Below are 27,324 nucleotides of genomic sequence, written 5' to 3'. Positions count from 1 at the left end.
CCCGAGTTACGACCCTACGCCATAGCCCGACGCGTGCCTCTCAAATTTTCTAACCTTCGCGTCACGTAGGCATGTATGACGTGGCGAAAACGGACTGTGATTGGTCCGCTCAGACAATTGTTTCCAGTTTAGCGCGAAATCACCGCCATTGTAGAATAGAATCAAACATTATTTTCTACACGCAAAAATGGACCAAGCCGACGGGAGTATCATCGAAGAGCAAGTCTCGTCAAGACATTATTGTGATTGCCAAATGGCAAGGTCGGCGATTGAAAGAAAAAATAAATAAATAGAAGAACCACCGAGACGTGGGTGTTCGGAATCGAGTGGCCACACGAAGCGGTGACCCAGTCGGCCAAAAACTGCCAACTTTTTATCACTTTATGTCGTATTTTTGGTTGATGCGCTTCATCATTTATTGTGTACATATGTTTGCTATGAATCTGTGATTTATTTACGTGTCGCACTTCAAGTATATCAAGAATAAAGCACAGATTTGGTGTCAAAAGAGCTGTTTTGACCTTTAATTTTCAATAACAGACAGTTCACACACGATACATCATCACTGATTGAGAGTGCCTCGGTGCTTTTTATGATAACGTTAAAATCAAGGCTCCCAACGCAGTTTGAGAAGTTCCATAGACGCCAGAAATCTGCTATGGCTTCCCAATGGCTGGTTGTAGGACGCGGCACACAAATCGGGCTGGAGGGCTTTGCAGACCTTGAACGCAGTGCTCGACGCCAGTTTGAAGCTAGCCGCCACAGCTAGCTCTCTCCACCCGAGTCTAAAACTCTCTGTGCGGCATCAAAAGTCGGCCAGACCGCCTCGAAACAGTCTTCTGCGTCGCCTGCCCCTCAACATTTGTATGTTCAATATTTTTTCAGTGTTGATGAGCAGAATATTTACTTTCAAGAGTTCCATCTTGCATTGTTTATTTTTTCTCCGACTAGCGGAAGTCAACAAGCATGCCCCCAAACCATACAAACATAACGCCACATCCCTCTAGTGGCTTGGCGGTGAATTACAGAGCAACGCGTTCCCTCACCGCAGAACTAGCGAATGTCGAATGACGCCGTAGTCGCTGCACCGTCAGTATAACTCAGGCTTTAATGTAGGGTTATCAATAATATCCTAATAACAGCGGCAAATAATTAATTACAAAATGTGTAAAATATTTAATGCTATTAGTATCTACCATGCACGACCCTCTCACTCGTTGGCTCAATCTGATATGACGCTGCTTTACCTATATAGAGAGATAAAAGGGAGCGCTTAATGAGACGAGTGAATTTTGGCAGCCTTTGAAGCCGGTCTTCAATTGGCTAAAATCATGCAAGCCCGCTCCTTATGATCAGAATTATCAAGGAAAGCAAGGAGTCAATGGATCTTTATCTTAACACCTTAACTTATATCCCAAAGCAGAGAAGATATATCCATTGGTAGCACGACGCACAGTCATGGTTTTACTTCCCATCATGGTTCCACTTTCCCATCTTGCATTGGGGCATGCTGCAGTATCATTTACTGAAAGCTCAACAAATACACTAGATGGCAGTATTTACTCACAATACACAAAGTCACAAGTCTTTCTATCCGTGGATCCCTCCCACAGAAAGAATGTTAATAATGTAAATGCTTTCTTGAGGATTTATTGTCATAATAAACAAATACAGTACTTATGTACTGTATGTTGAATGTATATATTCGTCCGAGTTTCATTCATTTTTTTCTTAATGAATTGCCAAAATGTATATGATCGGGAAAAATTATTGGGAATGATTGGAATTGAATCGGGAGCAAAAAAAAAAAGCAATCGGATCGGGAAATATCGGGATCGGCAGATACTCAAACTAAAACGATCGGAATCGGATCGGGAGCAAAAAAACATGTTCGGAACAACCCTCGTAATTAGTTTTAAAAAATGTAATTGCATGATAGCACTAATATACAGCGGTATGAAAAAGTATCTGAAACTTTTGGAATTTCTCACATTTCTGCATAAAATCACCATCAAATGTGATCTGATCTTGGTCAAAATCACACAGATTTAAAAACAGTGTCTGCTTTAGCTAAAACCACCTAAACATTTCATATTTTAATGGGGGTAGCATGCAAACAATAACAGAAGGGGGAAAAAATTAGTAAGTGAACCCTCTGCTTAAGTAGGCTTGAAGAGCAATTGGAACCAATTTTTACCAAACAATTTAAGTTAGGTGTGTTCCCAATCGCTGATGAGTGGTTTAAAGCTTCCCTGCCCACTATGAAACACACACCTGGTAAGAATTGTCTTGATGAGAAGCATTGCTTGATTTGCATCACGGCTTAGTCAAAATAGCTGTCTGAAGACCTGCGATCAAGGATTGTTGATTTGTATGAAGCTGGGAAGGGATACAAAACCATCTCTAAAAGTCTGGATGTTCATCAATCAACAGTCAGAGAAGTTGTCTACAAATGGAGAGAGTTTGTCACTGTTGCTTTTCTCCCAAGGTGTGGCCGTCCACCAAAGATGACACCAAGAGTAAAGGATATACTCAGAGAGGTAAAAAAGAACCCTAGAGGGTCTGCTAAAGACTTACAGAAATCACTGGCACAGTCCAATATCTCTGTGCACACATCAACTATATGTAAAACTATGGCCAAGAATGGTGTTCATGGGACGAAGCCACTGCTGTCTAAAAAAACATTGTTGCTCGTTTAATGTTCGCAAAAAGGGACTTGGACACTCCATGGAAGTTTTGGCAAAATATATTTCGTGGACTGATTAAACTAAAGTCGAATTGTTTGGGAGTAACACACAATGTCACAGATGGCGGAAAAATGGAACAGCTCACCAACATCAACACCTCATCCCACCGTGAAGTATGGTGGAAGGAGCATCATGATTTGGGGCTGTTTTGCTACCTCAGGGCCTTGACAACTTGTAATCATTATCAGGATGTTTTGCAGGAAAACCTGAGGCCGTCTGTCAGACAGTTGAAGCTAAAAAGAGGTTGTAACAAGACAATTATCCAAAAAACAGAAGTAAATCAACTTCAGAATGGTTTCAGAAGAACAAAATACACGTTCTGGAGTGTCCTAGTCAGAGTCCAGACTTGAACCCCATTGAGATGCTGTGGCATAACCGAAATACTTCCCAGTAATCTGACTGAACTACAGCAGTTTTGGAGAGAGGAATGATTAGTTTTGATCAATGTGCCAGACTGCTCTGCAGCTACAGGAAGTGTCAGGTTGAAGTTATTGCTGTCAAAGGGACGGGGGGCACAAAATATTAAATGTGATGGTTCACTTACTTATTTTTCCCCTTTCTGTCATTGTTTGCAAACTATCCTCATTAAAATTATGAAAACCTATAAATGTTTGGGTGGTTTTAGTTAAATCAGACAGTTTTTTCATCTGTGTGATTTTGACAAAGGTCAGATCACATTTGATGGTGATTTTATGCAGAAATGTGAGAAATTCCAAAAGGTTCAGATACTTTTTCATACAACTATACATACATACACACACACACACACACACACAAATGTTTGTTGTATTAATCTTAACCTGCCTGTTCTCCCTGCAACTCCTCCATTCCTTTTTCATTAGTCTGGCTTAACTAATGGTGAAAGAGATGTTGATTTATTTATTAATAATTTATTCTATCATTGTTATTTTTATTTTATTGATTTTAATTTATTATGCATTCATTAATTCGTATGTGTTGTATTTTTTTGCTGCAATGACTTTATTGACTAATCTGAGTAGCGATTTGTGTGCGTAGCCCTCTAGCGGTTGGCCGCCATTACTTGGGTGTTAGGTGTACACACCTATAGCAGCCCAACGTCAGTCAGTGTAAACAGTAACGTGATCAGCTGTTAGCTGTGTGCTCCAGGCGGCACACCTCAACAATGGCGGACGAGGCACTTGCGGTCGACTACAAATTTATATGATGTAGCTATAAATTTTAAATAATGCGGAAATAATAGCTAAGAACTGTAGCACGTGCAAAGTGGCTTTGAAACAGTCGACTCATTGATTAATTTCTTTTTAGAATTCATTTTATCACTCTCACTTTACACACACACACGTGCACATGAGCACGCACGCACAAGAAACATGGCATCACCGCCATTTTAGTGACAGCGCCTGTCGACATACCCACTTTTGTTGACACGGTACAGGGTTTTGTGTAAATGAACATGTCAGTTATTCTTCCAAATTTCACCTCATCAACCTTTAACTTTTCAGCAGTGTCTCTACTCTCTGCATCTCTCATTCATTTCCGTCTCAGTCATCCAGGGCGGGGTGAGCGGTGCACTGAGATATTTCATTCCATATTTTATTTCAATTGGACCAACGAATGGGCACTGGAATAGGAACTGAGCCGAGGGTCAAGTTTACCAACACCCACACACCGCCTCTTATCAAGGCCATCTCTCAAGTTGAGAGAGTATGTTCTTTCAAGAGGGCTGATACATCAGCATTGAGGTGAAATCAAAATTTTTGTACTTCAAACCACAGCTCACCTCTTAACTTTGCTTTTCTTCTAGTCATTCTATTCTCATTGGTTTCTATAGGCAGCATGGCTCTATTGGTAGAGTGGTAATCTTGCAACCTAAAAGGTTGGAAATGTGATTCTCCGCTCTTATGACTATGTCAAAGTGTCTTTCAGCAGAAACCCCCTATTGCAGCTGATGCCGCATCTTAGGTTGGTGAATGAGTCAAAGGACTTTGAGTACCTTGACAGTAGAACAGTAATGCACTCATCCTGTGCAAACCTACTTTACCATTGAAGGCCCAAATATCAATATTATACTGTATGTTGAATATAAAACATGATAAATAACAATAATGTACTAGTCCTTCTAAAAAAATAAGCATATTGTGATAAACTTCATTATTTTCCATAATATGATGAAACAACTTAAAGTTTCATGTATTTTTTATTTTAGATTCATTACACACAACTGAAGTAGTTAATCCCTTTTATTGTTTTCCTATGGCTGATTTTGGCAAAAAAGGTAAAGAAAAACCAAAAATCGCTATCTAAAAATAGTTGCATATTTCATCCAATCAATAAAATAATACAAAAAAAGTTAACCTTCAAATAATTGTGTTAAATTATGTACTCAATATTTGGTCGGGAATCCTAGGTAGAAATGATTGCTTCAATGCAGTGAGGCATGGAGCCAATCAGCCTGTGGCATGGTGAGGTGTTATGGAGGCCCAGGATGCTTCGATACCAGCATCCACAGTGTTTGGGTTTGGTGGCCCTCAACTCCCTCTTCACAATATCCCACAGATTCTCTATGGAGTTCAGGTCAAGAGAGTTGGCAGGCCAATTGAGCACAGTAATACTATGGTCAGTCAACCATTTACCAGTGGTTGTGGCACTGTGAGCAGGTCCTAAGCCGTGCTGAAAAATGAAATCTCTATAAAGCTTTTCAGCAGATGGAAGCATGACGTCCTCCAAAATCTCCCGATAGCTTGGTGTATTGACCTTGCCCTTGATAAAACACAGTGGACAGCTGACATGGCACCCAGATCATCACTGAGTAAGCAAAAGACTCCTGACCAAGTATTGACTGCATAACTGAACATAATTATTTGAAGGTTGACTTTTTTTTTTTTTTTTTTTTTTTTTTTTTTAAAAGCATCATCTGAAGCATCAAGACCCTCTTAATTCTTCATTATATCTTTTATAGCTTGTCCATTCGCAGCAGTTCTTGGTCAACTATAATCTTTTGACGGATGAAATTGTAGCTGTCAGTGAAGGGTGTTTGAGTTCTGAAAAACAAGCACACACACATAAACCATGTGGGAACGGTTTTATCCATGTAATATTAATCGTCCAATCAAAATTATCTAAGCTTGTCTATGCTGACTTTTTTTCCTAAATAAAATTCTAAAATAGTGTTTTTGGAACTATGGTTAAACAATCTAAAGACTGTGTTTTTTGTCAATGCGTCATTTTTTACACGCTGTACCAGGGGCGTTACCGGGGGGTGGGGGTGGGGGGCTTCAGTGCCCATCCAAGGACATGCTGTACCCACCCAAAGAAAACTGGATGTAGTACTAACAACAGTCTGGGCACCGCGTATGGTGTCCCATTCATATAGTACTGATGAGTTCTAAGTTTTAACCTTTGCGTTGTTAAGTCCTCTTTCACCTTAGGAAAAAAAATACAATGAAATGTTGGTTTTGTTCCAAGGGGGCACATTTACGCATATTTTGATAAAAATTTTTTTTTTTTTTTTATACATTTTATCAAAGTTTTCACCAGTGTTCACCTGGCTGTTGAGTTTGGTGAGTTTTGAAGCATTCTGAGGGGGTCAAATTGACCTCTAAGGGGCTGCGGAACAAAGAATAACTATAATAATAATTATGATAATAAAACCGAGGAACCACAATAGGTTACCTAAAAAAACATTGTCTCCCCTTTATGTTCATACCGTTCTGTTATGGATGTGTTATAAGTCAAATCAAATCAAATCAATTTTTATTTGTTTTGACCAAATCACAACAACAGTTATCTCAAGTAGAAAACAAAACATGTTTTTAGGTGCAGTAGCCCTACGCTGGATTTCGACCTACTTGAGCATTGTAGCTTTTTTTTTTTTTTTTTTTTTTTTGCCCCCCACAGGTAAGACTAATGCCCACCCACACCTGGCATCCTGGTAATACCACTGTGCTGTACCATCTCAAAACACAAAAGACCCCCTCCCAGTTATTTTATGGCAAAGCTATACACGTCTAAAACTAAGCTATTTGCTCGATGTAAAACAATCTAACATTATAATTTTGTATTAAAATGACCATCACTGTTACAAAAGACCCCCTCCCAGTTACTTAATGGAAATGCTATACAAGTCTCAAACTAAACTTCTTGCTCAATGTAAAACAATCTAACATAATAATGTTGTCTTAAAATGACCATCAGAGTTACAAAAGACCTCCTCCCAGTTATTTAATGGCAATGCTATACAACTCTCAAACTCAACTTTTTGCTTAATGTAAAACAATCAAACATAATAATGGTGACTTCTTAGAATGACCTCACAGTTACAGCTCAGAATTCACATTGTAAGTCTTAACTTCATATGTGATCTGACCAGAAGCCCCCCAACTCCCATTAGTATTCACAACAAAAGGCTTGTGTGTGGCTTACCTGTAGTCATTGTCAATGTGGTTTAAATTTCGCGTTGAGGGAATGCATTTTCAGCAAGATCCTTCGACGGAGCCTGGAGAGAAAGCCATTGTCTGACGCAGGCTCTATAAGTGTTCCACCATTATCGTCTAAATTCCTGCACTTTTTCGCCCTTGGACAGATGAGAGATGCATGTAGCATCGTTTCGATGCCTTTTGACTAAATTTGGAATGCTGTTTCCTTATTTCTTTGTTCATATTCGCTCGTAATGGTACTGGACGCAGTGGACGCCACTTTGTGTGTTTTCGAAACCATGGCAACAATCCTGTTCTCCTATTGGTGCACGTGACCTAAAACAGCTTTACACACGGACTATGCTACTCCGCTTATCAATATCACTGCGCCACAGTCAAAAAAACATCGACACAAAAATGCTAATAACTAAAAAATGACTGGAAACCGTCTGTGAGTAGCATTTTTTGGGGGTTACTGATTAGTAACGTATATACTGTATATCATAAAGCAGAGTTCATGTAGATCCATTTGAGTGGAACGAACCGACACAATTTCCCTTAGCCAATACAGCCTGATTGCTGAGCTATGGGATATAAACTCAATTTCAAGCTGCTTTACAAGCATTTTACTTACATTTTTTTAACTGTACACAGTTAACATATGAGGAGGTTAAGTTGCTCACACAACATAATTAACGATGTGCATTAAAAAAAATAATATATCATTTTAATTTGGATGCCGCGAGCTATCCATTGCGATCGCAATGCCCGAAGTAAAGAGCACCCCTGATTTACAGTACTGTATTTTATTTTCACTACCCGTGCAAATTCTGACCAAGACCATATCATACAAATCAAAACATAGAATAAGTATCTTTGTAATCAGGAATTAGGAACCCAGATGTAGTCTTTTTATACTGTATTGTGTGAGCTTACAAAAAAGTATCATGTGACTTTATTGAGCATTTGTTCAATATTGCAAATGCATGCTTTTATTGTGATGCACGAGTGCACAACCACACACACTGGCAGAACTTTCTCTGACTTTATCAGGATTTTTATTGTCATTATTTTTTTTTGTTGACTTCTTCACGTCACCTGAGAGGGACAAACCAACAGGACGTGCATGCTGTCAGACAGCATAGTCGTTAGCAGTACTTATTGGCCCTCTACGGGATTAAATTCTCTCTCGCTCTCTCATACACATAAACGCGCACACACAGAATGTAAAATGACGAGGTCTCTTTGTTAACAGATCAACATGCAAAGTAGGTTCCAACCTGCTTACACCTTTATTTATGTGACTGCAGGCTATTAACTGAATATGCACTGGCAGAATTACACATTAACACATTGACAAAGGTCCTCTGCTGATTGCCAATTATCAAGCAGAAAGTGTAGCCGTAAAGGAGATAAACACACAGCTGATGTTGTCACGGCCCACAGACAGGCAATTAAAGTGAAGTTCACGTCAGTAAGGTTTGGTGATGACTCTCAGCAGTGTCACATAACCAGCGCAAGTTGCATGGGACTGAATATGAGCCTCAATGCATTGTATAAATCAAATTAATAATAATTACTGCATGTGCAAATGGCAACATGTATGCTTATAAACAAAGTCTCAATAAATTCAATAAACATATATTTCCTAAAAATATACAGGGGTATACGCAGGAATTGAGAGGGAGATGGATAGAGGTTGAGCTTCATAGATTCCCCCTAGTACTCCTAGTACAGGGCTACTTGGCTGAAGATGACAATTTTGTCACCCAGAGCCTAACTTTTCAGGATGCTGAAATTGTCCCCACTAATTGTCCCCACTAGTTTTTTTCAGCCAGCAGCTGCAGCCACTAAGTACTGTAAAAAGACGTCAGTGTTGTGGAGGTGGGGACAACCCCAATAGTTTTGATAGTGAATGTCTGACATGCATCAGAGTTCGCATAACATTAAACTGTGTGAACCTGCAAAACTAGTGCAGTCAGGCCAGCCTCCACATGGAACAACGAAGTCAAGTTAGCAGTTCCTCATTTGGGTCATTGTTTGCATTTTATACATTACGGTAATGCAATGCGGTGGCTTCAGAATGCAAGTCCCGTCATTTAAAAAAAAAAAAAAAAAAACAGGCAGCCATCTAAGAATGGTTCCACTTCAGGGAGACACTGATATGAACATGAACTGACATGGGGGAAAAAAACTGTGAAATGAAATCCCACATCAGAATTTCCATGAGAGTACTTTGGTTCAAGTTTTGGGGTAGTCTAGTATGCCTCAGAAGTAGCACTGTCCCTGGATATCTCAGATTTTTTTCATTCATTTTTTTCCCCCAAAATCACTTTTATATTACAATACTTAAGTTTGAGTCATGGGGTGCTCCGGTGTCCCCCAGAAGTGGACCCATTCTTGGAAATCTCCCTTCATATTTTAATGAGGATATTATGCAAACAATGACAGAAGGGGGAAAAATAAGTAAGTGAACCATCACATTTAATATTTTGTTGCCCACTTTTGGCAGCAATAACTTCAACCAGACACTTCCTGTAGCTGCACATCGATCAGGACTAATCTTGGCCTATTCTTCTCTACAAAACTGCTGTAGTTCAGTCAGATTCCTAGGATGTCTGGCATGAATCGCTGTCTTTACGTCATGCCACAGCATCTCAATTGGGTTCAAGTCTGGACTTTGACTTGGCCACCCCAGAACATGTATTTTGTTCTTCTGAAACCATTCTGAAGCTGGTTTACCTCTGCGTTTTGGATCATTGTCTTATTGCAGCATCCATCCTCTTTTTAGCTTCAACTGTCTGAGAGACGGGATCAGGTTTTCCTGCAAAACATCTCAATAACTTTTGAATTCATTCTACAATTAATGATTGTAATTTGTCCAGGCCCTAAGGCAGCAAAACAGCCCCAAATCATGATGCTCCCTCCACCATGCTTCACGCTGGGGATGGGGTGTTGATGTTAGTTCCATTTTTCCTCCACACATGCCGTTGTTTATTACTCCCAAACAATTCAACTTTGGTTTCATTAGTCCACAAAATATTTTGCCACAACTTCTGTGGAGTGTTAAAGTGCCTTTTTGCGAACATTAAACATTAAACAACAATGTTTTTTTTCAGACAGCAGTGGCTTCCTCCGTGGAGTCCTCCCATGAACACCATTCTTGGCCATAGTTTTACATATAGTTGATGTGTGCACAGAGATATTGGACTGTGCCAGTGATTTCTGTAAGTCTTTAGCAGACACTCTAGGGTTCTCTTTTACCTCTTTGAGTATTCTGCGCTGAACTCTTGGCGTCACCTTTGGTCGACGGCAACACCTTGGGAGAGAAGCAACAGTGCAAAACTCTCTCCATTTGTAGACAACTTCTCTGACTGTCGATTGATGAACATCCAGACTTTTAGAGATGGTTTTATATCCTTTCCTAGCTTTATACAAATCAACAATTCTTGATCGCAGGTGTTCAGACAGCTCTTTTGACCAAGCCATGATGCACATCACAATGCTTCTCATTAAGACAATTCTTACCAGATGTGTGTTTTATAGTGGCCAGGGCAGCTTTAAACCACTCATCAGTGATTGGGCACACGCCTGACTTAAATTGTTGGTAAAAATTGGTTTCAATTGCCCTTTAAGTCTCCTCAGGCAGAGGGTTCGCTTACTTATTTTCCCCCTTCTGTCATTGTTTGCATGCTAGCCTCATTAAAATATGACTATAAATATTTGGGTCATTTTAGTTAAAGCAGACACTGTTTTTATATCTGTGTGATTTTGACATTTCACGTTTGTCACATTTGACATTTGATGGTAATTTTATGCAGAACTGTGAGAAATTTCAAAAGGTTCAGATACTTAAACCACTGTAAGTTTTTGAAAACAAAGATTTGAATCGAACGGTTTATCACCTGAACCAATACACATGAACTTTAGCATGAGTGAATACAGATATATTTTTGCGTTGACCCTTTAGCCTATCAATTATTTAGGTTCCTATTTGTGAAAAATGCAGCCCTGACCCTTGTTCTATATTCTGTTTGGTCTTGTGAATGTCCCGTCCCCAGCAAAAAGTGTACATTGAGGTTAGGGCTGTTATATCATACGATGTTGAGATCAAACCTATGCTCTTGCTTTAAACGCCTTCTGATCTGGCCCTGCGACCTCCTCTTGAATAGGTTTGAGAAATTGGATGGATAATAGTTTTATTCCGTGATATTTATTTAGTTTTATTCCCTGATATTAGATTCGGGCCTCCTCTCATATTATAAATAACTGATATGCATTGCTTTCCGTTGAGATCCGGTTCTAGAATTGCTTCTAAATAATTCCTAGGTGCATGGTGGCACAGGAAGTGAAGGAAACCTTTCCCTAATGAAGCTGCATATCTTTAGAAATGTGAAATGGTGTGATCTGACTATGTTGTAAACATTTTCAAGTATTTCAACAGAGATGAAAACGTTGTCAGGGTACAAATAACCAGGATATCAAAGCATTTTTATGCCTACCAACCTCGGGGCAACCGTGGCACAAGTGGTTGAGCGGGTCATTGAAGGATCAGGGGTTGTGACTCCAGCTCCCAACTGTGCACATTGCCGTTGTGTCCTTGGGGCAAGACACTTCACACCCAATTGGTCCCAGTGTGTCTGGCAGTGCCTTGCATGGCGGCAGCAGCCCATTGGTGTATGAATGCATGCGTTAGTGTGAACACACATGTAAAACGTTTTGTGACACCTGTCAGGGCACGGTCCCATATACAAGTACAGTAAGAAATGTTGCTTCCTGGTTGCCATGTGTAAGCAAAATATGCATATTTTGCAACGTTGCCATTGTTTTCACAATAACTGTACCTTGACTGTCTTATGTACTACATAATGGGAAATCAATAGTAATTACTAAAATGTTTATAAAATACAGGTTAATGACTGCCAAGTCATGAAAAACTACTTGCTAATCTACACTTGGTAAAGCCACTTTAGCAATGTTGTGTCCTATCTAATAAAACCATTTTTTAAAAAATTCTTGCTCGTATTTGGGATGATAATCCTCAAAAGATGGTAAACTATCAATATGCTGCAATTGACACAGGCATGTATTTTGATTTAGTCTTTCTTGTCTTGTGTCTCAGACAGCAACTTTGTGCTGGGCAACGCACAGGTGCAGTCGCTCTACCCCATCGTTTACTGCTCAGATGGCTTCTGTGAGCTCACTGGCTACGCTCGTGCAGAGCTCATGCAGAAGAGCTGCGCCTGCCATTTCTTGTATGGCCCTGAGACCAGCGACCGCTTTACAGCGCAAATCCAAGGAGCCCTGGATGACCGGCGTGAGTTCAAAACTGAACTGGTCTTCTACAAGAAAGAAGGTGCGTCAAATAAAAAACTCAGCATTATAACATAAATTTAGTCCCCGGGTTATGACGTACACGACTTTCGTGATTTCGACTTTACGCCGTCAGAGTCTCGTCCGCCATTTTGTCTCCAATCGTTTTTTTTTTTCTCTTTAAAGTCGTGTAAACAGTACCTTGTTGTACCTTGCAATATCTTATTTTTACTTAATTTTATTAGTATGACTGTGTTGCCTTGTGGCGAAATGTGTATTTGATTATACCATATTTTTCGGACTATAGGCCGAGGTTTTTTCATAGTTTGGCAGAGGATGCGTCTTATACTCTAGACTGACTTATGTGTGATTATTTACGGTCGGGTCGGGCTGACTTCTCTCTCGCTAACTTTTTAAAATATATATATATATATTCATATATATTTATACTAAAACGGTGTATGGGTGTTAAATAAAATAAATAATTTGGATAAAACAGAGAAGGCGCTGTGCATGCCTGCGTACGTGAATGCAGTGCCCCCGCTCTCTTTTCAATCTTGCCCTCCGCGAGCATCCTGGTATTTCCTTTTCGATATGGAGCAGCTATAGGAGTGAAAAACAAACTAAAGACAGGGGAATTGAAAAGCAAACAACTGCGGTAGGAGTGGAATATGGAAAGGATTCAAATTGATTGTTGAAGATACGGAAACCTGTGTCAGCTTTGCTGAATGTAAAAGAATGTAGTGCTTTGGTCTCATACGAGAAATGCATTTAACAAACTTTTCTAGCATATTTTGTTGTGTATATGCATTTATAATGATCATAAAAATATGTAGACTATTCAAACATTGAGAATACGTTTTTTCCTGACAACTTCAAGAGATTAAAATAAATGTCAAATCCACTATCCGCCTGTTAGAACAGACATGCAAATATAAAAGATATGTTTATTGAATATCCATCTTATACCCCTTTCCCACTGGCCAAAAAACCCGTGTCAACCCACTAACAATCGGCTTTTTGTGGCAGTGGAAAAGGTGCAGCGACCCGCCTCGACCCATGTCAATCAACCTGCCAAGCGACCTGCATTAAAATCACCTCGGCTCTGATCGTCATGCAGTGTGAAAGCAAAACCCCGGGTCAACAGTCAACACTCTAATCTATGTGGTGACGTAGGCTCTTACTTGATGCGTCATAACAAGGCTCTTCTCCTCCTTCTGTGACTTACACGACTCCTTTCAATTTCAAACCAAAATTCACGTCGCCTACGTTGCCTCAGCACAAGCAGAGCGTTGATCTTTTGCTGCATTTCGACCATTTTGAGGGCAGTAAAAAGCATGAAAACAGAACACAAACGGAAAGGAGGCTTCCATTTTGCTCTGCATTTTTTACTTCCTTGAACTGAATGAATTCGGTCGCATTTGTCGATGCGCACCTTAGCGTGGTGACGTCACGTAACCTTACGCACGGCTGAAGAGGGGTCGGGGGTTAGACGGGTGGAAAAAAAAAAAAGACACGGCTTTTTTTGTCAATGGGAAAGGTGCCAAATGCCAATTGCTAGTGGGTTGCAAGGGCTTGGAAAAAACACGCGTTGAAAAAGACACGGCTTTTTTTGTCAATGGGAAAGGTGCCAAATGCCAATTGCTAGTGGGTTGCATCGGCTTGGAAAAAACACGCGTTGACCCACTAGTTTCAGTGGGAAAGGGGCATTACAGTCTTGTTTAATGGGGAGAATTCGATACAGAAGACAGGCTTTAATTTGTTGTCATTATGCATATATGCACTGGCATCGTCACAAACGTGAACACACAAAACGTAACCACGCATCGTATCCCTGCATAACCTCCTCCTCCTGAGTCCTCACAAATACAACGCAGGACACATAAACAGATAAAAATTTGGGTTACGTGGCCAGCATAGGAACGGAAATCATTCGTAACCTGGGGACTACCTGTACTCATAGCAGGGTTTCTCCTAGGATTTTTTAAACTGTGGTGGTGGGCTGCATCGAAGTCAGACAGCCTCTCCATGACCTGCCACGGTGAAATGTTTTTTTCATGTTTTTTTCCCCCGAGAAGAACCATAACGAAGATATATTTGAAATATTTCATTAGCCAGGCTAATGTCGTAGCTCTAAGCCACGGTACATTTACGTAAAATGTGTAGCTGATTACAGCTAAGTTACCCTACGCAATAATACAACTTTTTTTCTCGTAGCAATAGTACGACTTACAATCTCGTAGCGACCCAGGGGTCGCCAACCCAAAATGTTGAAAGAGCCATATTTGACCAAAAAAACAAACTGATACAGTATGTCTGGAGCCGCAGAAAATCAAAAGCATTGTAGAACCCTTATAATGAAAGCAGCACTGGCTGTATGTATCGATATTAGCTACATTGGCCTACTATCAAAATGACTAAGTTGGCTACAAATACATAATTAGCCTTCATGATTAAATATTTATTTTCCCTGCAGTGGATCCTATAGAGAATGACGCACCACGTAACTACTCTGTTGTACGGTGCCACCTCAAGTTTAACTTCATTACAATATTAATGAACTGAAAGAATGTTTATGTCATGTTTGTCCTCCTACAGAAACCGTCTTAAAACAAAAAATATATTTCTCTCCCCCATTTTTTTCCGTTGTCAAAAATCTTTGAAAAAGCTCCAGGGAGCCACTAGGGCAGCGCTGAAGAGCCGCACACAGCTCTAGAGCGGCAGGTTGCAGACCTCCGTCGTAGTCCTTGTTTTTCCTTTTATTTGGCCCTAATACGTACTACATTACCACAAAAATAAGAGTCCTTCTGTCAACGGACCCATTTAAAGGAGTGGGGGAAATGGCCGTGTAAAGAGTTTTACTAGTTTCGGTGAGAAGATGAATAGTTTTTTTGTTGTTGTTGTTCGTGAACTACATTTCCACACAAACGCACATCAAAGTACCATTAACTTAGCAAGGAGCGGTATGAGAGTCATTTTTTGAGTGTCCCAGATTTCGCAAAACTTGAAAAAAGTGCATTTATCAAAGTTTCGTCAGCCGTGTTTGCTTATATCCGTCTGCCGAAACAGCCTGATAGCACAGATATAAGTACGCCTGCCCCTCGTTGTCGAAGTTAGCGTGGCGGTGATCCCCACCTCTCTCTGCACAAATTCATTCAAATTTTGCCTTCCATCCTAGACGGCCGTCCACCGCTCACTTTCGCCAAAAAGTTCGATCCAAACTACTGTGAGGCCCCGGATACGGGGAAGAAGGAGAGGAGTCGTTATTGATTTACCCACTTTATTGTGGTAGCAATAACAAAGAGAAACAATAACAAAATAACAGCGGGCTGCCTCGACATGCGACCGCCATCTCTCGCTATCTCGCCCGCTCTCCCATTCTTCCTACTCGCTTCCACCTGCGTCACAGCTCCCCAGTCCGATCGTCTCTGAAGGGGGCCGCGCATGTACAGACATTACAATACACAATGAATTGGTTGCTGCTGAACACTTCACACTCGGCTCCCCCTAGTTTTAAATAATAATTTAAAAAAGTATCTCATTTGCAAGGCGTGGCGGCTTTTATTTTGGTGTGGCAGTGCGCCACAATCTCTTGTATGTAGGGGAATCCTTGGGAAAAGTTTTTTTTTCTTCTACTAAAATTACAGAAATGCAAGTACAGGTAGTCCCCAGTTTACGAAATGAGTTCCATTCCTATGCTCGCGAAGTAAACCAAATTTCCGCATAACCCTTTAAGTATCCCTAAATACCCCCTAAATCCCCCAAAAAACTATCCAAAAACATGTATTATACGCCATTATACTGTCCTCGCCAAGCTGTTGGAGCCAAATTCTAGTTAGACAGCGAGCTAAGTTCCGAAATGACAAAGTCAGACATCCGTGTGGTTTGCTGACTTTATTCAGCTGCTGATGACATCAGCGCTTGTAGAATGTAGCTAAAATAATAATGAAATTAAATCAATTTCCTATTCAATAACAGCAATTCAAATTTGCGTTCATAACTAGCTGCTGATACAGAAATAGAAAGCCACACAAATGCTTAGCATCTATCAGTTAGCGTTCGGACATCATCAAAAACAATTCTACAAACTCACCCCAAGTATTTGACCACAATTAAAAATGCACAATAAACAGTATAAACAGTGTTATATACAGGTGTTGCCTCTGTGGATGCTTCACAAGCAACAAATGTGTGCGCAGGTTTTCCCCTTTCTCTCTCACTTGGCTGCGCGACTTCTTCGTGGGAACAAATGCGCACTTCCTCTTGTGTGTAAAAAAGGAACAAGAAGGAACAACACTTAATGTTCTATCTAACTGTTATTGCTCTACGGATTCATTTTTTTCAATGTAAATATCGCAAAATGATATTTTTTCCCAATAAACAACAACATCTCTCACATTTGTTTCCATCAATATAAATTAGGAAATATTATTTTAGTTACCGTGTCCTGTTTGGTCACAGAATGAATTAAACTCATATCGCAATGTACTACTGTAGCTCCTGCCAAAAACACTTGTTCAGTTTGCATACCGTTTACATAATTACTGCACTCATCGCTAAATATTTTACCACCTATTGGTTATTGTATCTCATTATCATCATCCACTCCTCAGTTTCTGACAAATATTATTGAAACAAAACAGAAGCAGTATCATGTTGCTGTTGATTTTTACCCTTTTATTTCAAGTAAACAAGGACAATATGTCTAATGAGTTTAATCAGGCACTCCGACCTACTGTATTATTCACATGCCTTTGCTACTCTGGGGTTGGGAAGGTCGTGCAGGAAACATTATCCTTTACTGCCATGCATGGTCTCCTAAGGGATTAAGGCAGAGTAACAGGAAACCAAAACAAACGTATTACCAGGGCATGAATAATCTGTACTGACCCGTAATATATCGGCTTTGTTTGATCATATCTCTGAAGTGATAGGTTCAATTGTCAAAAAGAAATCGTTGAAATGTTGACGAAATGATCCCATTTTCAAGAGTGAGGGCTTTTTTTTTTTTTACCTATTTGTGGGTGACACTTTGTGGCGATCTCGAATATGTCCGTCTATCCACCCGTCATGGTTGTCAAAATTGATGAGAGGGTGGATCATGGCCAGAGAAAGACCAAGTTTATTAGGGTTGCAACTAACGATGATTTTCATAATCAATTAATCGGCCAATTAATTAAACGATTAACCGGATGAATGTCACTTTTTTCAATTACCTTCACAATTTACTAGCATCTGGCTAGTAAACATTATTTGTGTGTGGTCATACTGCTGCGATTGAGGGGATGTTGCACAGCACACAGTAAGGGTAACCCCGGTAGGGCACCAGGTGCGTCTGCGGCGCGTCAGCGTTTTCGACGCGTCAACGCGGCCGGTAAAGTAAACCAGTGAGTGCAAACCAGTAGCAGAGCGGCTGCGTTTCAGACTCGTCCCAACGAACAGCAGAGTTTATTGTTTGTCTCAAGAGCGCAACCCTCCTGTGTCAATCAAACCACCGTAATTTTCGGACTACAAGGCGGACCTGACTATAAGCCGCCACCCGCCAAACGAAAATGGCATTAGTTCATAGACAAGCCGCAGTGGACTATAAACTGCAGCTGTCGTCACTGTATTATGGGATATTTACACCAAAAGATATTAACCGGTAACACTGTATTTGACAGTGGCATCATAAGGCTGTCATGAGATCAAATGAACCACAATGAAGCTTTGAACCAGTTTACTGCAAAGCGTCATTGCTTCAAGAAGCTTCATTTGGCCATCACTGCTCCTTTGGGGGAGACAGTCAACCTCTGCTGCCACCTTCTTTCAACACTGTTGTTGCCTAACACGCCTCCTAACATGCATTGCAACGATCAAAATTCATGTTCTGTGCTAATTATTTCTTCAGTTATTGTTCTAGTTGTTTTATTAATTGCTAGTTATGGTATCTGGTAACACTTTATTTTACATTTGCGCCATAAGACTGTCATGAGACCATCATAATTATGGCATGACACTGCCGTGAGCATTGATGAGTGCTTATGACAGTTGTCATTTTGTGTCATCTGGCAAATTATCCCACTTTTTAATGGATGCAAAGATCGGAGCTGGACATACAGTGCCTTGCAAAAGTATTCGGCCCCCTTGAATCTTGCAACCTTTCGCCACATTTCAGGCTTCAAACATAAAGATATGAAATATAATTTTTTTGTCAAGAATCAACAAGAAGTGGGACACAATCGTGAAGTGGAACAACATTTATTGGATAATTTAAATTTTTTTAACAAATAAAAAACTGAAAAGTGGGGCGTGCAATATTATTCGGCCCCTTTACTTTCAGTGCAGCAAACTCACTCCAGAAGTTCAGTGAGGATCTCTGAATGATCCAATGTTGTCCTAAATGACCGATGATGATAAATAGAATCCACATGTGTGTAATCAAGTCTCCGTATAAATGCACCTGCTCTGTGATAGTCTCAGGGTTCTGTTTAAAGTGCAGAGAGCATTATGAAAACCAAGGAACACACCAGGCAGGTCCGAGATACTGTTGTGGAGAAGTTTAAAGCCGGATTTGGATACAAAAAGATTTCCCAAGCTTTAAACATCTCAAGGAGCACTGTGCAAGCCATCATATTGAAATGGAAGGAGCATCAGACCACTGCAAATCTACCAAGACCCGGCCGTCCTTCCAAACTTTCTTCTCAAACAAGGAGAAAAACGATCAGAGATGAAGCCAAGAGGCCCATGATCACTCTGGATGAACTGCAGAGATCTACAGCTGAGGTGGGAGAGTCTGTCCATAGGACAACAATCAGTCGTACACTGCACAAATCTGGCCTTTATGGAAGAGTGGCAAGAAGAAAGCCATTTCTCAAAGATATCCATAAAAAGTCTCGTTTAAAGTTTGCCACAAGCCACCTGGGAGACACACCAAACATGTGGAAGAAGGTGCTCTGGTCAGATGAAACCAAAATGGAACTTTTTGGCCACAATGCAAAACCATATGTTTGGCGTAAAAGCAACACAGCTCATCACCCTGAACACACCATCCCCATTGTCAAACATGGTGGTGGCAGCATCATGGTTTGGGCCTGCTTTTCTTCAGCAGGGACAGGGAAGATGGTTAAAATTGACGGGAAGATGGATGCAGCCAAATACAGGAACATTCTGGAAGAAAACCTGTTGGTATCTACACAAGACCTGAGACTGGGACGGAGATTTATCTTCCAACAGGACAATGATCCAAAACATAAAGCCAAAACTACAATGGAATGGTTAAAAAATAAACGTATCCAGGTGTTAGAATGGCCAAGTCAAAGTCCAGACCTGAATCCAATCGAGAATCTGTGGAAAGAGCTGAAGACTGCTGTTCACAAACACTCTCCATCCAACCTCACTGAGCTCGAGCTGTTTTGCAAAGAAGAATGGGCAAGAATGTCAGTCTCTCGATGTACAAAACTGATAGAAACATACCCCAAGCGACTTGCAGCTGTAATTGGAGCAAAAGGTGGCGCTACAAAGTATACAAAGCAAGGGGGCCGAATAATATTGCACGCCCCACTTTTCAGTTTTTTATTTGTTAAATAAGTTTAAATTATCCAATAAATTTTGTTCCACTTCACGATTGTGTCCCACTTGTTGTTGATTCTTGACAAAAAATTAAAATTGTATATCTTTATGTTTGAAGCCTGAAATGTGGCGAAAGGTTGCAAGGTTCAAGGGGGCCGAATACTTTTGCAAGGCACTGTAAATGGAGTTAGTGACATAACTCATAATGTCATTAATGCCCATGACAGTGTCATGTGACAATTATGACAGTCTTATGGCAGTCTTATGACGCCGCTGTCAAAGAATGTGATACCTAGTATCCCAAATAAATCAACAAATAAGCCAAATGAGACAATAAGCCGCAGGGGGGGAATGAGGGGAAAAAGTAGTGGCTTATTGTCCGAAAATTACGGTAAGTAGGATCGTGCATACCGGAAGTCAATCGTATAAAAATACGGTGGATCCGGTCAATTTTCAACATAATATGCAATTAATTTTATTACTTTCTGCGTGGCGCTATAATTTGACAAAATTCATTAATAAAGCTTTTTAAAAACTTTCATGAGAAAACAATGATTCATTGATGCAGTTGATTTGTAAAATACATGTTAAAATCTTTGTCATTGGGATTGTTTTTCTCTTTAGCACAGGACTTCTTTTTTATTAATTTCTGCGTGGCGCTTATTCTTGAGAAAATCCATCAATAAAGCTTTTGAAAACCGTTCATAAGAAAAAAAAAGATCCATAAAGGCATTTCATTTGTGAAATACTGTACATGTTAAAATCTTTGTAATTGCAATTGTTTTTCTCTTTAGCACAGTACGTCTTTTTTCTACTTTCAGAAATAAAGCTGACCAACAAGTGAGGTCTGAAAGGCAAATTGTTTGTTGTATTGTTATCAGGGCCGGCGCTAGCTATTTTGGTTTCATTGTGCATTGAATTTGCAAGTCATATCATTTCCACCAATGTTTTGGAGTGGGTTTTGTTTTTTGGTTGTGCGCACTAATAAACCGATCATAACCCGATTTCTCGAGTTACCAGATTATTCAAGTGGTCATGTAAAGAGCATGATCCGCTATCCTTTATCTGTTAAACACCGCTATTTTACATCTCTGAGCATGTGTAAAAATGGAAAAACGGGTGTCGCTAGAGAGGCCTTAGGGACGCCAAACTGATTCGCTTTCTATGGGCCTACTCTGCAGTTAGCGAGCTTGTGTAACGCAATCGCCACACTCGCATTTGAAGAGGTTCAGTGGGACAACTTCAATTAAGCATGGGTTTTTGGTAGACATGGAGGAAGGCCTATGCTGAGACCAAGAGTTTTACGTCATGTACTTGGAAAGAAATCGAACTATTGACTTAACATGTAAACCAGGTTTTTCCTGATTATCACATCACTGAAGTGCACGTAAATGCGTCAAATCTCATTATTGTCATTACCTGGTTATTCCCAGTTATCAGATTATTGTAGTCATGTAAACGTATCTGATAATAAATAAACAATTGTTTAAAAAAAAAACAACAACAACATTCTTACCTGCAAGTGATGTGCGGGCATCATCTCGCTGCTTTTTCCTCTTCCTTTTCTCCGCCCCCGACTCTTGTTGTCTTTTCGATGACATTTCCTTTCAAGAATAAACTTCTGCCAAATTTGCGTCTGAAGCATAATAGAGCAAACCACTAGGGAATTGGGGGGGTGGGGGGGCACCAAAGATAGACTGACGAGAGGGCCGTTGCCTGGCACGGCCAGACTGTTCTCCCTTTATTTTTCAAACACTGAGACACGAGTCATTGACAACAGTCTGTCTCGCGCTAGCCATGTTAAATAAACTCCGCTCTCCTCGTATGTTTCCTTTCGCGCGCAAGTCCCTCGTCCTGCCCTCGTCGTTTTACTAACGTCACGTCTGCCCGTCGCTGATTGGTCCACTCCGCTGTCTGTTTGCTGTGGCTTGCTCCGCCCTGGAAATTGTATCCGTTGAGTGGTGGCCAGACTCAATAGCTGGAACAGCGGTGAGTCTGGTGTACCAGGCAAAGAGGGCCGCACAGGAGATTCTTTTTGTGTGTAAATAATGAGCCTATGTTACTTATATTTGTATTACTTGCATTCATCAGTTATAAGTTTTATTTTAAATACTATATATTGTTTTTATTATTACAATTACAATTTTTTAGGATTTTTTACAAACTTGATTTTTTTTTGTGCCCCTTCAGGCAGAGTTGGTGCCCTACGCGCAGTGCGTGTTATGCGTATGCGGAGCGCCGTGTCTGATTGTTATCCTTAAATACCCGCTACTCTTGGACTCGCAATCCTGTAATACTCATGTGAATCGAGCCGCTCCACAGACACTCTGCTTGTAAAACTCATCCTGTTGACATTGGGTGCGAGCGTCAGCTATGCATTGACGCTGACGTATCACAGACGCGCCTGGTGGAAAACCGGGGTAAGGAGTAAATGCGCCCATCCAGCTCTAATGAACAGTCTGTCAGCAGCATTGTTGAGAATCCTGGCAATATATTGCTACACACCAAAGCTGAGGATCATGAAAAAAATTGCTAGTTTATCTACATTCACCCTTCTGTTGTAGATTTTACGCAATATAGTGAAGATGCAGGACAAATGTGATCTTCCTTAGCACTAGTCAGCCCTCAAGCATCAGCACTTGGGGCCAGTGTTTTTTGCAGCCAGGCCTGCATGTAGTTGACTCTCTATAATGCCTGTAGAATACAAAACTAAAACTAGAGAGCTGCTGTTGAGTGCATTGTTTACTCTTCTCTTTTGCGCTTGTTCAGAATTCCACGTTCTTATCTCTTCAATGTAACCGGCTAAATTCTTACTATAGGATTTATATGCCCTTGGGGAGTCCTGTGGGGGGTGCTTTGGGAGTACGGTGTACTGAGCCCCCCGGTAAGGGCTATTCGGTCCCTGTACTATCGGTGCCAGAGTTTGGTCTGCATTGCCAGCAGTCAGTCTGATTCATTCCCAGTGAGGGTTGGACTCACGCCAAGGTTGACTTTGTAACCGATCCTGTTCATAACTTTTATTGGCAGAATTTCTAGGTACAGCCGAAGCGTTGAGGGGGTCCGGTTTGGTGGCCTCAGCATTGCATCTCTGCTTTTTGCAGGTGATGTAGTGCTGTTGGCTTGTGTGTAGAGGTTGGGATGAAGATCAACACCTTCAAATCGAAGTGCATGGTCCTCAGTCGGAAAAGGTTGGCATGCCCTCTCCAGGTCTGGGATGAGATCCTAACCCATGTGGAGGAGTTCAAGTACCTTGGGGTCTTGTTCACGAGTGAGGGTAGGAGGGAGCGGGAGATCGACAGGCGGATCGGTGAAGTGTCTGCAGTGATGCAGACTCTGTACCCGTGGTAAAGATGGAGCTGGCCAAAAGCCGAAGCTCTTGATTTACCAGTTGATCTACGTTCCTACCCTCTCCTATGGTCACGAGCTGCGGGTCGTGACCGAAGGACCAAGATCCCAGATATAAGCGGCCAAAATGAGTTTCCCCTTCAGGGTGTCCAGGCTCTCCCTTAGAGATAGGGTGAGAAGCTGAGAAGGACTCAGGGTTGAGCCGCTACTCCTCTGCGTTGAGAGGAGGCAGCTCAGGTGGCCTGGGCATCTGGTTCGGATGCCTTCTGGACAGCTCCCTGGAGAGGTGTTCCGGGCATGGCCCATTGGCAGGAGGCCCAGGACACACTGGAGAGAGTATGTCTGTCAGCTGGCTTGGGAACACCTATGGCAAGGGTAAGCCAACTCTGGTCCTCAAGGGCCCCTACCCTGCTTGTTTTCCATGTCTCCCTCCTTTAAAACACCTGAATCAAATGATCAGCTCATCAGTAAGCTCTGCAGGAGCCTGCTAACGATCCTGATTACTTGAGTTGGGTGTGTTAGAGGAGGGAGACATGGAAAACAAGCTGGATAGGGGCCCTCGAGGACCGGAGTTGGCTACCCCTGACCTAGGTTTCCCAAGCCAGCTGGGAAACATTGTCTCTCCAGTGTGTCCTGGGCCTCCCGCCGATGGGACATGACAGGAACACCTCTACAGGGAGCTGTCCGGAGGAGCTGGTTAAAGCGGCTGGGGAGAGGGAAGTCTGGGCTTCCCTGCTCAAGCTGCTGCCCCCACGACCCGACCACGGATAAAACTCTGGATAATGGATAGATGGATGGATTTAAATGTACTGCACATTTACAAGAGGTTAGGGATATTTAGCTTTTGGATGAAAGTTGAGGTTGAACGTAATACACTGAACCTCAAAACCTTTTAATTCACATGTTCAAGTGTTCAATGTTTCAGTGCTTCTCTTTTTGCACAACTTGCTGTTCTCCAACAATAAATTGGAAGGAAAAATAAACAACAGGTGTATATTCCATGAATCCATTAGCACTTTTTATAAGACGTTCACATCTATGCCTTTCTGTGACTCTTCCAGTATCTCTGTATCTCTGTTGCCACCTGTTGAAGAAACTCTAAACTCAGTGGCCACTTCCCACTGAGAACTTCCTGAAGCCTCACAATGGCGAGGTACTGTTGATCAATTGTCAGGCCTCACCAAAATAAAACTGAATATGCTATATAGCTTTTTGTTCAAGAACAGCAATTGCATAAAAAGTACTGAAATTTTGAACAGTTGGACAATCAGTAGTTTAGAAAAGGCCAAAGCAAATTCACCTCTAAAGGTTATATGGCTTTAGGTTTCTAAAAATGCACCCAAAAGCTAACTACCTTTCACTTTTTGTAAGCGTGTTTATGCATTCACTGTAGATATGTCTAGTGCACTCTATGTTAACTATGATTGTTTTGCGTGCAGGCACACAGTTCTGGTGCCTTCTGGACATCGTACCCATCAAGAATGAGAAGGGCGAGGTGGTCCTCTTCCTGGTTTCCCATAAAGACATCACTGACAAGAAAAAAGACCAGGATTCAGAACAAGCACCTGACACAGGTGATTGAGAAGAATATATACCGTTATTTTCAGACAACAACCTGCCACTTTATTCCCACCTTGATCACCAAAAGTCACGGAGTAAATCTGATTTTGCCGAACTCTTGGAGGATATTTTAGAATTATCCATGGTAACTAATTAGCTGCCATTGACGGCCCTGGGCGTCCAGTCCATTTGAAGTGGCAGTGAATAAAGAAATGTTCATCACCCCTTCCACTTCAAATGGATAAGATGCCTAATAGTGATAAATTCATTTAATGAGTTTTAAAATAGTTTTTAAACCCACATGATTATACGACTATCATAAACCTCATTGGCATTGAAAGCAGTGTTGTTTTTGGCAGCCCTTTTAATTTTTGTTTTAGTCTTAATCTTTGGGACGAAAAAAATATTATTTTTAATAAATATTTTATATATACAGTGATCCCTCGTTTTTCGCGATTAATGAGGACCCGAATCCACTGTGATAAGTGAAAAACCGCGAAGTAGCAACCACCCCAATTTATTTATTTATTTATTTATTTTGAGAATTTTGTATATTACATTCTTTATATATTTTTTGTGTATACAGTACACTAGTTAGAAAAGTAAATGCAATATTAATATACGATAACATGCATAAGATGAATAAAATGTACTCACCACACTGATGATCTTGATAAATGAAGAAAAAACTCCAGAACAATGGATATGAAGGTAAAAATGATTTATTGAGAAGCTTGAGAGTCACGCGATCTTTGTGTGCCTGTGACACGAAAAAGCATGTTTATTTCATAATACACGCGGTATTTTATGCTCCTGAATGATATGGACCGCTTGGATGTGTGTGGAAGCGATCGCTATATTTATTTAGTTTTTTGAATCCCGCGCCAGGAAAATGAGTGACTTCCGGCTTCGGTCTTGCATTAAGGAGGAGGGCGCTGTGACGTGTACGGTAGAAGACGTCCTCTTCACGCTACAGTGTACTGTTGTGTATGAGGACGAAGGATTCAGCTGATTTTGCGGATTAATACGTTTATTTTTCGCATAACGCCAGCCAAACGGCTGCAGAAAAATCATTCTGTATGAGGGAGAGGCGTATGCGCCTTTTTGGAGTTTCAAAAGGTTCTCATTCACCGTGGATATTTACTGTGGGACCATTGGACTTACGAGGAAGTGAGTAAACATCTTGTTTTGTATTATGTCAAATACGAATACAGCGATTACAAAGTAAACACTACAAACGTCCTTTAAATGAAGGACTACTTACGTTTGATCATTGATAGGCATGTAAAAAGCTCTCCTAATGCATTAGCAGCAGCACGTTAGCTGCGTTAGTTCCAGCCACCCTCCTCCGGGGAACGAACTGTAAATTGCTCTCCGCCGGGCGGTTTGCCGATCCGCTAAGACATTCGACAACCGGGTCGTCATGTCAAATAATCCAGGATAGCTATGTGTGATTTTCCGCTTTGAAGACTTTGAAACATCACTCGGTTCGGGTTAGCATGTCGGCTAGCTGTCACGCCTTCTGGTTTGTTTACATTCTCCGAAGCCGGGGAAGGGAAATGACAGATTTAGGTGTCATAAAATATCATTCGGGAGGTGCGACAGTAAAGGTGAAGTCGACAGTTTTGACCATTATGGCGTAATTTTGCCATGTCGTCCTGAATAAATGCATTTTTATTATTTCATATTCCATTCAGCACAAGACTGTTATTTGTCATGACCATGCCATTTATTTAGCAATTGGGGAAAATACTTGGATAAAAGGAGTATCCTGTAAAAATATTGAAGTAAAGAGACAGAAACAATGACATTTTGCCGCTCTATTCGTCGCGTTTTCCTCGTTGTGAGTAGTTCCCCCTCAACGGGCTGACTGGTCCTTCTCAAGCCATTTATATAGCTATTGGGGAAAAATACTTGGGTAAAAAGAATATCCTGTAAAAATATTGGAGTAGAGAGACTGAAACAATGACATTTTGCGGCTTTCTTCGTCGCGTTTTCCTCGTTCTGAATAATTTCCCCTCAATGGGCTGAATAGTAAAATCAATGAGCCAAGTCTACCGCTGACGTCATCCACCTGTTGGGGACGCTAAAGCCCTATAATGGTAGGCGTGGCTAACCGGCAGATTAAAAGACTAATTTCTCGTCATCTGTGCTTTGCTAAACTGTTGTATATAGTCGAATCGTCTCAAAATATTATTCTAATTCACATAATAATGACATTTTAACCTTTTTTTTTCATGTCATATGCTCTTTAAAGCCTCGCCTCTTTACTTCTTCCTTGAAAAGGAACATACCGGATGGCATCCTCTTTCAAAAAAGGCCAGTCTCGTCCATGTTAAACACCTGCTCTGGGAGATAGCCACCCTCTTCAATTAATTTGGGAAATTGGTCCTCAACGTAACGAACAGCTG

The 27,324-nt window shown here is 40.9% G+C and overlaps 1 protein-coding gene across 1 annotated transcript in view; it reads left to right on the top strand.

Annotated features, from left to right (window-relative positions):
- kcnh3 (potassium voltage-gated channel, subfamily H (eag-related), member 3) overlaps window positions 1-27,324 on the top strand; it is a 309,609-nt gene that overhangs the window by 162,215 nt on the left and 120,070 nt on the right. Inside the window, exons 2-3 of the mRNA XM_057852133.1 lie at window positions 12,267-12,500; window positions 24,793-24,927. Of these exons, the coding sequence (XP_057708116.1) occupies window positions 12,267-12,500; window positions 24,793-24,927 (369 nt within the window). The remainder of the gene's footprint in view (window positions 1-12,266; window positions 12,501-24,792; window positions 24,928-27,324) is intronic.

The sequence above is a fragment of the Corythoichthys intestinalis genome, chromosome 12, assembly GCF_030265065.1.
Source record: "Corythoichthys intestinalis isolate RoL2023-P3 chromosome 12, ASM3026506v1, whole genome shotgun sequence".
NCBI classification, from domain to species: domain Eukaryota; kingdom Metazoa; phylum Chordata; class Actinopteri; order Syngnathiformes; family Syngnathidae; genus Corythoichthys; species Corythoichthys intestinalis.
This window is presented reverse-complemented; position numbering and strand designations above follow the sequence as displayed.